General features: G+C 44.5%; 1 protein-coding gene across 2 annotated transcripts in view; it reads left to right on the top strand.

Moving 5' to 3' along the window:
- The window catches only part of RANBP17 (RAN binding protein 17), a 1,172,021-nt gene that overhangs the window by 32,444 nt on the left and 1,124,439 nt on the right, over window positions 1-15,138 (top strand). For both annotated transcript variants that reach the window (XM_069199335.1, XM_069199333.1), the window contains exon 3: window positions 13,558-13,648. In XM_069199335.1, coding sequence (XP_069055436.1) covers window positions 13,558-13,648 — 91 coding nt within the window. The remainder of the gene's footprint in view (window positions 1-13,557; window positions 13,649-15,138) is intronic.

Below are 15,138 nucleotides of genomic sequence, written 5' to 3'. Positions count from 1 at the left end.
TACAATAGTGAGGGCCTGCCAGCTTCCACAGCAATAACATGTCCCAAAAGCCATGTTAAAACAAGACACACATTGACAAAACCATGAGACTCACAAAACATGTCAGATCAATTGGCTTTGCCAGTGCCTGTTTATTTTGAAGCTTCCCATAATCATGTTGAAAATAGTTACACTGATTTTTCGTTAGGAATATTTTTGGGAAATACCAGCATGTATCAACACACTTTACTAAATGATGCTTCAAAGAAATAGCACCTAAAATGTCATAGTACTGTATCGATTTTTCCTACTTGCATTTTTTTCTGAACATTTTATTTTGAAAGCAAAGAATCATCACTCTTCCTTACAAGCTTCTGCAAACATTTGCATCAAATCAGAGAGCATTCTGGGAGTATTATACTGAGCCTCATATTGTCAAACTTTTCAAACGCTTGTACGTGTTTTTTTGTTTTTTTTACTTGAACAACTGTCAGTAGAGCTGTGTGACTTTAAAATGTTTATTTACAGTGCTCACCCTAATAATGAAAGCGTTTTATTAATGAACCATAAATACAAGTTCCACCAGCCTGAACTTATGGACACACATATCACCTCAACTACAGACAGTTTCCTTCTCTCTAAACTGGCAGCCAAAGTGGGTTGGGCCTACATGTTCCAAAGAAAAAATAAACATGAAAATGTGTTGTCCTTGACCCCAAACAACATGCCCCGGTGTTGGGCAATAGGAATTCCACATTTTGCAGCAATTTTTGTACATTTTTAGGAAGCGCCCTGCTTTTAGATAAGACAATTCCTGTGCTTGTTGGTATGTAATAAGTCTACCATCCGGGTAGAGGTCGGATAGCATGAGACAGCCACCCTCCTGCCACTTGGTCACCAATATTACTGATTTTATCTGTACAAAGAGGGATAGTATCCAGATATCCATGTCTGGGGTATAAGGCGCTCTCTTAAAAACCCTGTTAACCTTTCTCTCCAATATTCTTCCCATTAGCTGGATTATAAGGGGGGGGATGTGTGGGATATTCTACCTCCCCTCATCAGGAGTTCCTCTAATTGGTAGTTCCCTTGTGATTCCTTGAGTAAGCGTCTTTCCCAGATAAGCTTCCCATTTAGCCAATGTATTCTGTGTTGCAATTGGGCTGCTAGATAGTATAATACGAGGACAGACACCTCTAAACCACCTTTCTCCCATTCTCTTCGAAGTGTAGACAAACTGACCCTACAGCGTTTGCCCTGTCACAGGAAGTCCACCACTAGGTGGTCCAGTTCTCCAAAGACTGATCTTGGGATCTCATAGTAGGACCCTTGCATAATGTATAGGCATTGCAGTAGCACCACCATCTTTAGTAATGCTGTCATTCCCACAGAACTGTATTTTATGTGCATAGCTCGGTGGGTTACTGCTTTTGTCACAGAGATCCTTTTGTTACCTGCCGTTCATAAGTTGCATTCGTAATGTAGCACAGTGAGCTGTGAACTGCCATCAAAGAGCTGCATGCAAAACTGCATCCTGCAAGTTAAAAATTGTTTTTCCCAGTCATTCACTATCCCAATGTTACTAAATAGGGTTTGCTTGGGTAGAAATAGATACTTTTTAATAAAGCTAACCCCATCCACTGTTTTAAATCCTGAGTTTGTGTTTCTCCAGGCAAAAAACAAGGCCTACTGGTAGGGATGACGTGTGACTCCTACACCTTATAATTCTCAGTTTTCTTATGTAAGATGTTCTATACACTGGGTTACACACAAGATTCATTGACTCTGTATCATAAATGCCAGGAGACCAAATTCTGCTGGGAGACTCCTGATTTGTGAAGCAGAAAACTGCATTATTTTGGTAGTCTCCTGCGTGAAATTGCCTCTGCTTCAGTAGGTCAAGTTTTTTTTTTAAAGTCTCCCACTTTCTTCTCCTAAAATGTTGGTATGTAGTCTCTGTGTGTGATGTAAACTACTCCAATGCCCTAAACTGTCAGGAGAGGCGCTATAAAACAAATGGAACACACATGAGGGGCTATGTAGAGATGAGGGGCACTGTTAGAGGGCGATAGGGATGGAATCATTGAAGGGCCCCAGCAAAGATTGTCACACCATCAGCCATCTGCGCTAAAGCCGGCCCTGGTGCTCTCACTGCTAGAAGCCTCCACCCATAAACTTTCACGTGTTGACCTGGTATTCTAGGTTAGACCTCAGAGCCTCAGTAAATGGTCAGCGTTAAGTTATGAATTGTCTTTTCAAGCTTTCCTGTGTTAATCACCTGATACTTCGGTAATTGAGGAATATATGTATTGTAAATCGCAGCAATACAAATTGTGGTGTGATTAGAGGATGACATGATAATAAACTTTGTCTTCTTTGTTAATACATCAGTCCATTAGAAATTGCGTTTCAACTATTTTTTCACAATGATAGCATGACTCATTGAAAGGGAGGCTTGCACTTAGACGTTTTATATGTAGACTTCCTAATTGGGCCTATGACCCACCCACCTGAAAACATGCCTGATTATGATTATGTGGCTGGGTATCCTGATGTACTGTAAGGTAATCATTTACTATGCTTTAAAAGCTAATACAATTGAATATATAATGAAAAATTTGTAGAAAGCACCATTTTTGCCCCACCCCGAAGTGGTCTGGCCTATTGCGCCTGCTGTGCACTGTACTGGGCGTGCTCTGACAAAACATGCCAGGACCACTCTGGTTTTCTAGCCTTGTTCTGTTGTCACCCTCACATGGGCTGGGCACTTGGGCCACATTGACAAAGGCTGCATGGCCAGTTTATTTTTTTATTTGGTGCAAGGACTAGCACACTGAAACAACATGAACTCACAAGCAGGGACAAGTTAACACAATCCCAATTCAAGTACCAACAACATTTTTAGGAAGGTGATAGTCACAGGACAAAATAATTACAAAATTGCACAGCCTGTAATTTTGGGGGGCATGGCCAAGATGGCGGCCGTGCGAGTCTCGCTTCTGTGAGCTCTGCAAATGGCCCGGCAATTATCCTTCACCATCCTGAATCAAAGTCTCTATGCCCGACTAATGACCCCTGTATCCGCCCTGATATAATGGGGGATTGATCAGTGCTCCCCGGAAGAGCAGTGCCTGCAGATAGCGATGCAGCCTGAACTGTGGAGAGGCCTGTGGTCGCGCATTGGGATGCATTGTGGGGGCGGGTGCCTTCGGACCATTGGTGATGGCGTGCTCTGAGGTGCGGTGGTGAATGTGGCAGGCACCAAGACTGCGGCGCAGGGACAGACCCAGTGGCACACCTGAGTTAGGAGCTTCCCTGGAGCAGTAGACTAGCTTGCTGACACAGTGGTGTGGAGCTGGGCCTCTGATGTGTGGGACCTCATGTCTAGGAGTGGAGTGGCTGAGGCTGAGTGCTGAATCCCCAACGTTGCAGAGGAAGCCTTACCTGCTTGGCATAGGGGAGGCGCTGAGCATCCTGGGTCACGTTCGAGCCTGCACCTCGGGGCCAGTGAAGCGCTGAATGGGCCAGACCTGGCCTGCACAGACCGAGATCACCTGGAGCCTGATGACTGCAGGAGAGCCCCAGAGTAGGAGAGGGATACCCTGGGGACCTAGACACAGCTGCAGCAGGAGAGTTTCATTGTTGAGCACTGGTGGGGGCCAGGGGGAAACCGCGCTGACTTGAGGGCCTTGGGGGGCGGTTATTTGGGGCGGGGGGGGGTCTCCTGCTGTGCCTCTGGGGAAAAGAGCATGCAAGCCACTTGGCTTGCTGCTAAGGCTGGGTGCAACGGGTGACCTACTGAGCCCCCAGGTCGCATGATCCCCCTGTGAACTGGGACAAATACCCATTGATGACTCTGACAGCGGAGGTGGGGGGGCTAGACTGTGCCATCACTCATGAGAACAGGGCACAGGGAGGACTTCGCGATGCTGGCTCCCCCGCTATGAGATAGACTAGAGCCTGATCCCCCCCGCCTGCCGGGTGCTAACATCAGAGTCTGACTACGACCTAGGGACTAAACACTCACCTTGGAGCTCTGCCACTGGACTCCAGGGGTTGGGGGCTGACTGAGCCCTGTCACCTGTTGGGCAGTAAGTGAGTGTTAAGAAGGAGAATCGCAAATTCTTCGAGACCGGAGGAGTCAGCTTGTGACTGGCGGATGCTAGCCTGGGGGCTGTATGTCCCCGGGGGCTGCAGTGTCACAGCCGCTCCAGTAGCAGTGGCTGAGGCAGCCTTCGTAGGTGGACCAAGGCATTTCTAGGTGCACTGCTGCCTCCGGGACTATGTGAACTGCAGTGACTGCCTGGACCAGTCCAAAACGTTTCCTTGGAGTGTGACTGGGCCCTTATGAGGTGTGCTGGCCCTATATTATAGCAGCCCGGGGGAAGGTGGTGAGGCCGCTGCGAGCTGGGTGCAACCTCCACGCGATGCTTGGTTCATTCGGTTGTGGAGGCTGCTTGGTTGGCCACAACAGAACAGAATCGACCAATATATGGCCCCAGGAACACATGGGAGAGATGCCCTCCCCAAATAAAACACACACACGTGAGGAGCCACCAGCGAACCCAGTCACACCCGGTGAGCCCTCCAGGGCACAGATACTCACTGTGATTGAGGCATCCAGTGCAGCTGTGCAGGCCAATATTGAGGCCACCTCCCTTGATGTTGGACTGTTGAGAGCATATTTTTATGTGGTGGTGTAGAGATCAAGACTCTGTTCTCCGGCTGCCCGCTGTCCACGCTCCTTTATGTGCTTGCTATGGAGCCCATTGTGCATCGTTTGAGGAGAGATATAGCTGAATGGGTAATGATAGTGGAGGGACATACTCATGTCGTCTCCCTTTACGTGAATGATGCGCTACTTCACATCACTGATCCGGAGAACTCTGTCCCGGTGCTGCTAGACGTCATGACAACGTTCGGAGAAGTATCTGGTCTGTACATTAATCAGCACCAATTGATTCTCTTCCTGTTGGCGAGCTTGGCCATGCTGGTCACCATTGACCTACCCCAGGTACATACGCAAGACCCGAATGTGGAGGGGACACTGAGTGGGGAGGGGAGACCTGAAAGTTAGTGGGGAAGACATCGACTACTGAGACATTTGTGACACTGCTCACATAGTTCTCCCCATGTGGGACAGACAAATGCTGATATAGATAAGATTATGTGCCTACTCGTTCATACTTGAAGTGGTGACACAGACACGCGCTTACACTGACCGTCCACAGCCATGTTTGGTTGATATTCTCGCTTTCATTTGTTTTACGATAAAGTTAAGTTGTTGTTAAACTGCATAAAAGCCTGAATAGCTTAAAAGGTTGGCAACATCGGGGAAGCACCTTAAAATGCATGAGTGAAAACATTCCAGACTGTTTGCTGTTCGAAACAGGGAGGCATGCACAGCTTCACCTGGACGGAGATGCACCACAGGAGTCCTCATATACATGATGTTTGATTGCTTTGTCATATGCTGCCTGGGATATTGAGATTGAAATGTCTTGTAGTCTTCTAAACTCGTTGAGTGTACTTACTCAGTACCAATCCGGAAGTGGTATGTGAAAAAATATATGCATATGCAAATAAAGATAAGTTTGAAACACATATGCATAAAAAAAACTATGTAATTTACAAGGGACACTGCAGAGGGACATGGGCGACGGAGGGTTGGCTATCCCTAATATTAAACACTAATTATGCAGCACACTTACAACATGCTGCAAAGTGGATGACTGAGTCGGACAACTGGGAGAAGCGACTATTTGCAGGCATGCTGGGCGGAGAGGCGTTGGTGCATACATTGATGACGGGCGGTCGGTCGGAGACTGCTGTTCCTTATCTGGTCAAAACTACTGCATGGATTTGGGAGCAAGCCATTAAGAAAGTGATTCAACATGCCCCGTTTGATAGGGAATTGAAGATTTGGGACTTAGCCCCCTTTAGGGTTAGGGATACCCTAATGTACATGGATGGTTGGAGAGTGGGAGGCTTATACCCCAATGGGGAGTTTATCTCCTTTCAGGAGGGGCGGAATATGTTTGGATTGGGTACTGGTCATTTCTTGCAGTATGCCAAAATGGAGAGCGTGGTTCGAGAAATCTGGTGTGGAGCGCTGGTGCCCCCTCCCCCCCCCAGGCCTCGAAGGTGTTGAATGGGCTGATAATTTGGGGTGAGGAGTCTCATTTAATTACTCTGTTTTATAAAGCACTTCGGGGGGGTCAACCAGGTGTGGTATGTGTAGCGCTCAGGGTCTGTGACTGAGAACTGGAGGATCTTATAGAGGACACGGACTGGGCTATGGCGCTGTAGTTGGGGCACACGGTTTCCTGTAACAACAGGTTTAAGCTATTGCATTTTACTTTTGTACACCGTATGTATCTTACACCTCCTCGTCTTAATAAGATTGACCCGACAAGAGAGCCGGGTGTCCTAGATGTGGGGTGATAGGTGCCTCCTTTCTCCACTTGGCTTGGTCCTGTAGGCATGTGCAGCGATTTTGGTGGGAGGTGGTTCAGAGGGTAGAAGGGGTCATGGGTTTGGGGTCGAAGCGACACCCTTCACCTGCCTTCTAGGTATAATGTGGAGACCACGGGGTAGGCGCATCACATATACATTAACACAACTCGCTCTGGTGTTGGCTAAGCGCATGGTGGCCATGGGCTGAATGAGTACCCAGAGCCCATCCATTCCTTACTGGATCCGTGATATACTGGAATGGGGCGCTGTTGAAGAGCAACACACGAGGATATCACACAGGGAGGAGGGGGCAGTGACGGACCTGATTGCCTGGGGAACACTATTGGAACACTTCACTGGTGTGAGAGAGTCCAGTTCTTACTGGAGCACTGATGATGATGGCTGACTAATGGAATGCTGTGTTGAACATAAAGGTGACAACCAACTGTGGTGAGGTTGCAATGCTGGTAACCATAGTATATATACGTGGATTGGTTACAATAAGGATGTTCGTGGGTAAAGGAGGCCGGGGGTACCTACTGCTGAAATGCTTGGTGTTGATTCTTATTTCTGTCTGTATATGTCCTTTGTCCTCCAAATAAGAGATAAACAGGTATTGTGATATCTCGCAATGATATGCACTGCAATGTTTATTTTTCTGTTTGTTGGTTATGCATGTTAAACTCATTAAAAACAGAGTTATAAAAAAAAATTGCTAGGGACAGAGATCTAATTTTGAGCATAAAAGTTAACACTGACATAGCGTAGATGCATGTAGCCCATCTCACAGTTGAGTCCCATGGATATACGGTAGGTAGTGCACTACCATTAGTTAAACTTGTGATTGATAGGCCTTGGATGAGGAAGGGTTTTATTATTTGAGTTATGGACAATGGGCCTGTCTTCCCTCCTTAAGGACAGAACAACATTGTGAACAGCTGGTAAATCCAACAAATGCTCAACAGACATCTGGCTAGATCACATTGCATGCCGTAGTTCTTTATGTTAGCCTGGAAGGTAGGCGAAAAATATCTCTCAGCAGCAAATGATTGTTCTGAGATATAAGTTACTGATTCATCTTTATTTGAGCTATATACTCTTCTGTCCTTGCAAGTGTGTGTCCCCTTGAGGTTGTTATGAAATTTAGCGCACTCAGTTATGTTTTCTTTTAACTCTATTATTTATGCTGGTTTATGTTTGTGTTTGGCATGCACGATATATACATTTTATATATGTTCAGTTTGTTTTTAAATGTTGGTACGTTTTTGCTGATAAAGGTTCACAGTACTGATTTTGGACTCACAGCTCTTGTGCAGTCACTGAGGGGGGACTTCTGTTCCGATTACCGTGATACCAAAAAAGAGTATACAAATCACACCATTTTTTTTTTAACAGTTGCGTTTGATAGTATAACATTATTTTCTAAATAGCTTGCAAGTAGCCATAATGTGAGTACCTAAAAAGTCACACTCCTATATATAAATAGTTTTAGCACATTTAGACCCTGTGTATTTGACATTTCTTGGCACCATAACCACAAGACAAGGACATACGGGTTCCATCCAGACCTTTTTTACTTGGCTCAAGGAAGTTTTGCAACAATAATGGACCGTTGCAGAGATTGTATTGGTTCCTGAGCAGGTATTCATCTCCAAATAGTTCTTTGGTGTCTGACACAGTTCATTGAAACAATACTTGTCAAAAATGACTTCTGATCAGGATGAAAGATACATAGAACAAAAGAGAGATGGAGAAAGAGGGAAAATGGAAGATAATGAGACTGAAGTTTCCAGGTCACTATGATAATCCATTATATAGACACTTTTAACTATTCTACCTTATGAAAAAAGTGACATCTATGTACTTTACTGGCACGGTTTGCAAGCAGAAGCTTAGGGGGGGTAACTGAGAGAAATACACCTATGGAACATCAGTGCGCAAGCATCTTAATACATGCCATGAACAACAGTTCATTGCAAAGAGTTGCACCAGTGACTTCGAAGTTAAATGTCATATGTGTGATGCAGTGTGAGTTTACATCACCCACATATATGACAAAGATATGTAGATACCAGGAGCATCACTGAGGTGATGTGGATGTACTGCAGTTTAAAACTCTGTAGTGATGCAAAGAAAGGAAACGTACCTCAATTTGTATATGTTAACAAGCCACCCTTAAAGTCTGCCTTTTAAAGACAGGCTACTTAATATAAATGTAAAAAGTGACACACTACAATGTACAGACAATATGTCCTTGCAGAGTCTAAATATCCTGAAGCTGTATTCTATGTATAGGTCAAGATAGGTTCTTTGTGAACAGACCTAGAATCAATTAAACCTCCCAATTGCTCTCTCCACCTGGGAAAGTGCTAGCACAATGCTTATGTTCCACTTATTTTTCCAGTCTAATTGCATGATAAAAGTAGATCTTTTCATAAGTGTAAATTAATTTTACAAAAATGTACCTTGTGCTACCTGAACCAAACCTGCCTTCTACCCAGTCTTGCTAGTCACCCCACCGCCAGAGGCCCAATACGCATTCCAGGCAGGAGTTAATGACCTGTTCCAGGGGTTTAAAGACAACTGGCCACATAACAGGGAGTAGCCATATGGGAGAGGCTTTGGAACAGTTGGCAGAACACAAGTCAGTCGTCCCACTACCTCTTTTACCTTTAGGATGCCAAATGGGGTTGGCAGGTTTTGCTTCCATTCGTTCCCATGAACATCATAGTCTCTCTGGTTCCACGCTCCCCAGAAGAAAAAACAGTTCTTAGCTCGGACATATGAACAGTTTAAGGAAAGCCCGAGCCCCTTCTGATTGAAGAAGGGGGTTAAGTCCTTTTGATACTGGGTTTCTGGATTTTCTTTTTAAAGTATAGCAAAGAGGAATTGTTCTAAAACGAGGCGTGCAAGAGTATGACAGTAGACATAACTGGGTAGTAAAAGTAAAAATTCTCCAATCAGACTATTTCCCAGAAAAAGACTGGTACTTCACCACCACCACCTCCTCCTCCAAACATTCCTGGACCGGAGAAGGCTACGTCTGTAGAAAAAAAGACTAAAAGACTTCTGCCTCCTGCTGGCACCCTCCAGCTCTCCAACGGCCAGGTGTCTGGCCTCTTGTTTGCCTGCACAAGGGTCACAAAAAGTAGAAGGATTCCTGACTGCCATGAGTTCTCAACTCAGTTCACAGAGCTCTGAACCCTGCAGGAGCTGTGGCTGGAGGGACCCCTAGCTCCTAGAAGGCATAGAGGGATTCTGGGGGTTACAGGACTGACCAGAAAGAACGTTTCCAGCAGTTGGAGCCAAGTGGGGCTTATCCATTTTTGCCACCGCTGGAGGACTGCAACAAGGTGCTGAGGCTTGCCCTAGGAGGTCACACTCTGGGTGGGCAAGAACACCAGGTTCATTCCCCTCAGAAACTGGTGCAGTGGGACCTCACAGTAAAGATATTTGATTTTGTGGAGCTCTGTCCAGCTACTGTTCTGACTTTGCCAAACTGGAGGATTTTGAGAGGCAGACAAGTGACTAATTTCCAAGGTAAAAATTTGAACCTCCGAGATGAAGCAAATCTATCCCAAAGCAATATAATCTGTTAAGAAATTTAGCTTTATTGCTCTCCTGGCCTGTGCGACCTAAATCAGTGGTTTAAATGGGAGCGTAATAAATACTAGACAGAGAGAGACCATTAGAAGCTTTTGCGTGGACCTTGACCTGTTGTGAGATGTTGACTTCGTAAAAGTAGCGGAAAGCAAAAGCTTTGACTGAGGTGGCCCACTTTGTTTACCTGACCTTAACCCCATCGTGGTCAGCTGGACATTGAGCCTAGGTCCTGGTTAGCTTTGAACTCTGAATTTATTTTTATTCCAAGACACTTTTTGCATAAAAAATGTAAAAGATTCTATATCTGGTTCCCCTTATATGATTATAATTTTTTTGACACCTTTAAACTTAATATTTTTCTCTCCCTTTTTAGGGTCGAGCCTGCGTTGCATGCGCTCGCGCATGCGTATCGCAGGGAGACGCTTTAGTGTTTAGAAAAGGGCTCGGAGCCCTGTCAACGTCACGTCAGTGTTTTTTATTGGTTCGTGGGCTTGCCTAATAAAATCTGCTTGCTTTCATTAGTCGAAGGCACGCATACGTCATGCCTTTTCCGGTGGCTAGCCCTCCTCCAGCGCAGCGAGCAAGTACAGAAAACATGCGAGGCTCGCTGTTTTCCATCGGGCTCGTGGACTTCTTTTTCTCTCATTTACGAGCGCAATCTCGCTTAGCAGAAGTCAAGCGCTTTACATAATTAATTTCACTTTTTTGGGTTATGTACATAAATGCACTTTTGCCCGATAGGTGAAAAGTAGGGTTAGGAGTTTAAAACGCGATCAGCTCTAACATGAGCAAACGCGAGACCCGTTGCATTGCAAATGCTTGTTCTAAATTGGTTTGGGAATGTTAATGAGTTGTTTTCTGGGCTTCAAAATGACTCAAGGGGGCTGATCCTATGCTACACTCTCTCTGAAGTTGTCAATAAAAAAGGTTTTATCTACTCCTTACCTAAAAAGGCATTAGTCTCCAGTTATTAGTGACATGCTATATTAGTCAAGTTACAGTGCTGCTGCAGCAACAGGACACCATTGACACTTTATTGGCTTCATGTCTTCTCCTACAAATTGATACTCAGAGAACGGGCATTAATACCAAGCTCTTCTTTGCTTTACTTTTGTAAGCGTTCTCTCACCTGGAGTTACATTTGCAAAGGACAGGCAAAAAAATATAGAATGCATAATTGCTTTCTGCGCAAGAACCCCTCTTACAAAGCAGCATAACAGCATGAATTATAGGATGGCAGATTCATATACTGGGATGCTGAGAGGCCATAAGCACTTTCTTGCTGTTCTTATCCCAAATAAATCCAAAAGATTGAGTATTTATTCCTAGAATAGGGAATAACGTGAATACCCGGATTTATTGGCCCCACATCTGCATGTGATGTCCTCTATTCAAGGATAAATGCACTTCAGTATACCACCTGTACTGAGCAAATGCTAATTAGAAGCAGGGATAGCAATTCATAGTGCATGATGTGAAGCAGTCATGGAGAGGGTGTCTGGGCACAGCAGAGGCTTCGAGTTGGAAAGGGGGACAGGGGTGGCTCCTCCACTAGGGAGGAGGAGCGTCACCCCCCTCCAGCAGCGGCAGTTGCAAAACCTTTAGAAGAAAAGGATAATAAACTTTGTTAATTATCAATTTCTTTTAAAGAGGCGGGCCATGTGGGTGAAGAGCAGTGAGGGGGAGTGCTCAGCAGTCCCCCCCAGAGTGCATGTATGTTTGGCCGGTCGTCTCAGGCCGGCCAAACATACATGTGTAGTAGGCTTTCTCAAGCCCGGCAATCCTGAGCAGCGTCAGCATTGGCCGCAGGACAGGCTGGGAGCCTGTGCCTGCCTGGTTTGGATCGACGACGGACAGAGGAGCGCCACGCGGCAGAGAAGGTAAGTGGTTTTATTTTTATGTTTTTAATGATTTATTTTTATTTACAGCCCCTCTCGCGCCACCTAACGTCCCCCCCCCCCCCCCCCCCCCCCCCCCGCCGCCTCCACTGCAAAAAATCGGAAGCCGAGACTGAAGGAGTGTTCTGTGCCCCACCAGTGCTATGGAAGGAGAGTTTGGCGTGGTCAAGCCGTGCTGCATTTCCCGCCAGAACCCACAATTGTACCAATCAGATTTTCTGGCTGCTAAAATACGGTTTAGTGTTCCCACACATATGGGAACAACGGGCCACTGATAATAGTACAGAGTAGACTTACATATTAATTATAATCAAGGTCTAATTGGGCTAAAATGTGTTGCCCAAGGTCATTTCTTTTCATAAATCTCTGTTTCCCACCTCTATGCATGAGTTCTCCTCCGTGTGCTTTATTTGTAAATATGGATAAAGAATGGCCCTCAAAAAAAATACTTCCTGCTTTTTAGGAGCTGATGTTAGCCAAGACTTTTTAATTCTACTAAATTTTATGTAATATACTTATGAAAGCATTCGGGAAGCCCTCTTCATCCATTGATCTTTTATTCTGTCATTCACATTTTTTCTCAGTCCACTACTGCACACAGCATGGCGCAGTGTGGCAGCCCACTTAAGCCATCAGTTAAATTAATTCTGGATGGCCACATTCTGCTGTTGCACAAGGTGGACACCCGTATAAAAGTAGTGTGTGTCCTTTGGTGCCCGACACAACTGTGGCAGCATGTGCGTTTTGATAAAATATGTATATTTTGGTGCCATTTTGTTTTTTTACTTTGTAGAGAGCCCAGCCGCTCTCCTAATACCGCTATATGCAATAATGGCCCGGACCTGTACAAGTGACTGCGTGCATTTGTGCACGTTTCAATAGATTTCATTTGAAGATATCCGCCTATGCTTGCCCTTAGGCCTGCATGCGCTCATATATAAGGCTAGTTTTCAGTGTGCCCATGCTTGCGTCTGCATGCATACCATTGCACATAGAAACAAGCATTGGCAAAGACAAAAGGATGACAGCCAATTGGAAACATATTGGCTTTGACAATGCTTGTTTAAACCTGCTTTTCAGAAACTACAAGGCATGAGTTTTAGTATCTTCAATTCTATTGTAGAATTTTATTGGGAAATTCCAGACTTCTTCAAGACTTCATGTTGTTACATGTTGACATTTGTAAATCACTTTTCAGTTAATAAATGTGTAAATAGAGGCTTGAAGTATTTTTCGTTTTGATCAGTTTTCATTTACATAGAGTATAGTTGAGTGATTATGCTAAGCCATAAAATAACCAAATGCACATCACCAGGATTTTATTCAGTTTTCCTTAGATTTGTGATTACCTTATACGGCACTCTGAGGCCTCGGAACTCCAGCATGCACGGCGTGACTTGCAGAGATGACTTTTGTAAGAGTGCTTAGTGTTGAGAGGTTCTTCAGTACATTAATTAACATAAGGTACAGATCAAAGAGGAGGAGTGAAACGTTGAATTACAAAGATATATATTTCCTTTGCTGAATAAAAAGATTTAAGCAAGTATTAGTTTAATAAAATAATCATTTTTCTTATTTCCTTTCCATTCTCACAAAGTTTTCCTAATTTTATTTTCAATAGTCATCCTATGCTCAACTCCTCGCCGCAACATGCCTTTCAAAACTTGTCTGCAGAGCCAGTCCCTTACCAATTGAACAGAGAATCGACATCCGTAAGTTAACTTTATTCCCTTGTTACAACTATAGCGAATCTGTAGAACTGTAGGTGCTACAGAATGTCAAGTTATTTGTAGGTTTTTCCAGATATGTTGAAAACTAATCCATATACCCTCGTTATGGTTGGGCCAATAAAATGAAACTGAAATATGACGTGGGGCACTATAGATATTGTGGGGTACCTTTTTTTATCGATGTGGTGTAAATGCATACATCATTATAAGTTCCACAGGCTATAATGGGGGATAATGCAGTAATACTGCATACTTTCCAGGTTCCGTGCTCCATATCGCAGAATATTGTGGTCTTTCAAACACACAAAAGGTGATGGGAGGAATACTTGCAATTTGTCTAACTACCGCCAGTCGCTTTGGGTAATATTCTGATCCACTGTCCTTTTGCCCACTATTCCACCTCAGTTTGCACCCAGCATTACACAGATAAGTCTTCACCCTGCTCGAATAAGAGCAAACCAGCCTGAACTAACAGGTCAGGTCCTCTTTGAACTGGAACACAATCAACCCAAGACAATTAACCCAAGACCAGTTTCACCTTGATTGGGGGTAGCTTTGTCTCCCAGGCACAGTGAGCGTGGGACCGTCTGGGCATACCCTTGCAATTACATTAATTTCCTCCAATTTTTCCCAGCAAACTTTGTGAAGAATCTAGCAGGGTTAGTGTGGTAATTCTGCATAAATCGTAATTCCAATTTGTTTGCAAATGCCTTCACCCAAAGTGAGATTACCTGCCTCAACGGAATGGAAGCCACAGTTGAAGAATTTGTATTGCAGGTGTATCTTGAGCCGTGCACTGATCAATGCTCAGTGCAATTAAGACTAGTTTTAGGCTTTGGTAAAATAGTCTATGCTCTAATTCCTTAGCTTTGCTTTCATTTCATCAAATTCAGTTGATGGCAAGTGAGGTCTTTCAATCAGCCTTCAGCATGTTTTCTTCTCAGCACATGATGGCCTGTCATGACAATATTATATTTCAGCACTGTCCTTTCTTTGCTTTGCTGTCAGGCCCACCTCTCAACATACTCTCTGCTATGCCCCCATTCTTAGAGCTCTGGCTCATCCCTGCCATATACTTCCTTAGAATATTTAGTGTAGCCTTGCCCTTTCTGAGGGGGATACTCCAGAAACTTGTTATCTCCCTTGAGAGACACTGGAGAAGCCCATCTGTTCTGTGGAGGCCACCCAAAACACAGACATGGTACAAGAGCATAACATTTATTTCAGAATTTCCTTGTCTTGTTTCTTCCTCTCCTACTTTTGCTGTTGATATGTGGGTTGAAACTGTTGTTTCCTTATTTCGCAAATGGCCCTTACTTTTGATGACACATTGGGGTGGACCTTGCAACTGAAGGGCCAAAGTAACCAAATACCAGCAGTTTTCAAAACGATGCGAACCTATGGGTTCCTGAAACTGGAACAATTGCAACACTTTCCTATGAAGACAGTATGCTTTTAGGGTCGAGCGCAAA

Source organism: Pleurodeles waltl, chromosome 7, assembly GCF_031143425.1.
Source record: "Pleurodeles waltl isolate 20211129_DDA chromosome 7, aPleWal1.hap1.20221129, whole genome shotgun sequence".
NCBI lineage: Eukaryota > Metazoa > Chordata > Amphibia > Caudata > Salamandridae > Pleurodeles > Pleurodeles waltl.
Note: the sequence above shows the minus strand (reverse complement) of the source record. Positions and strands in the feature narration are given on the sequence as shown.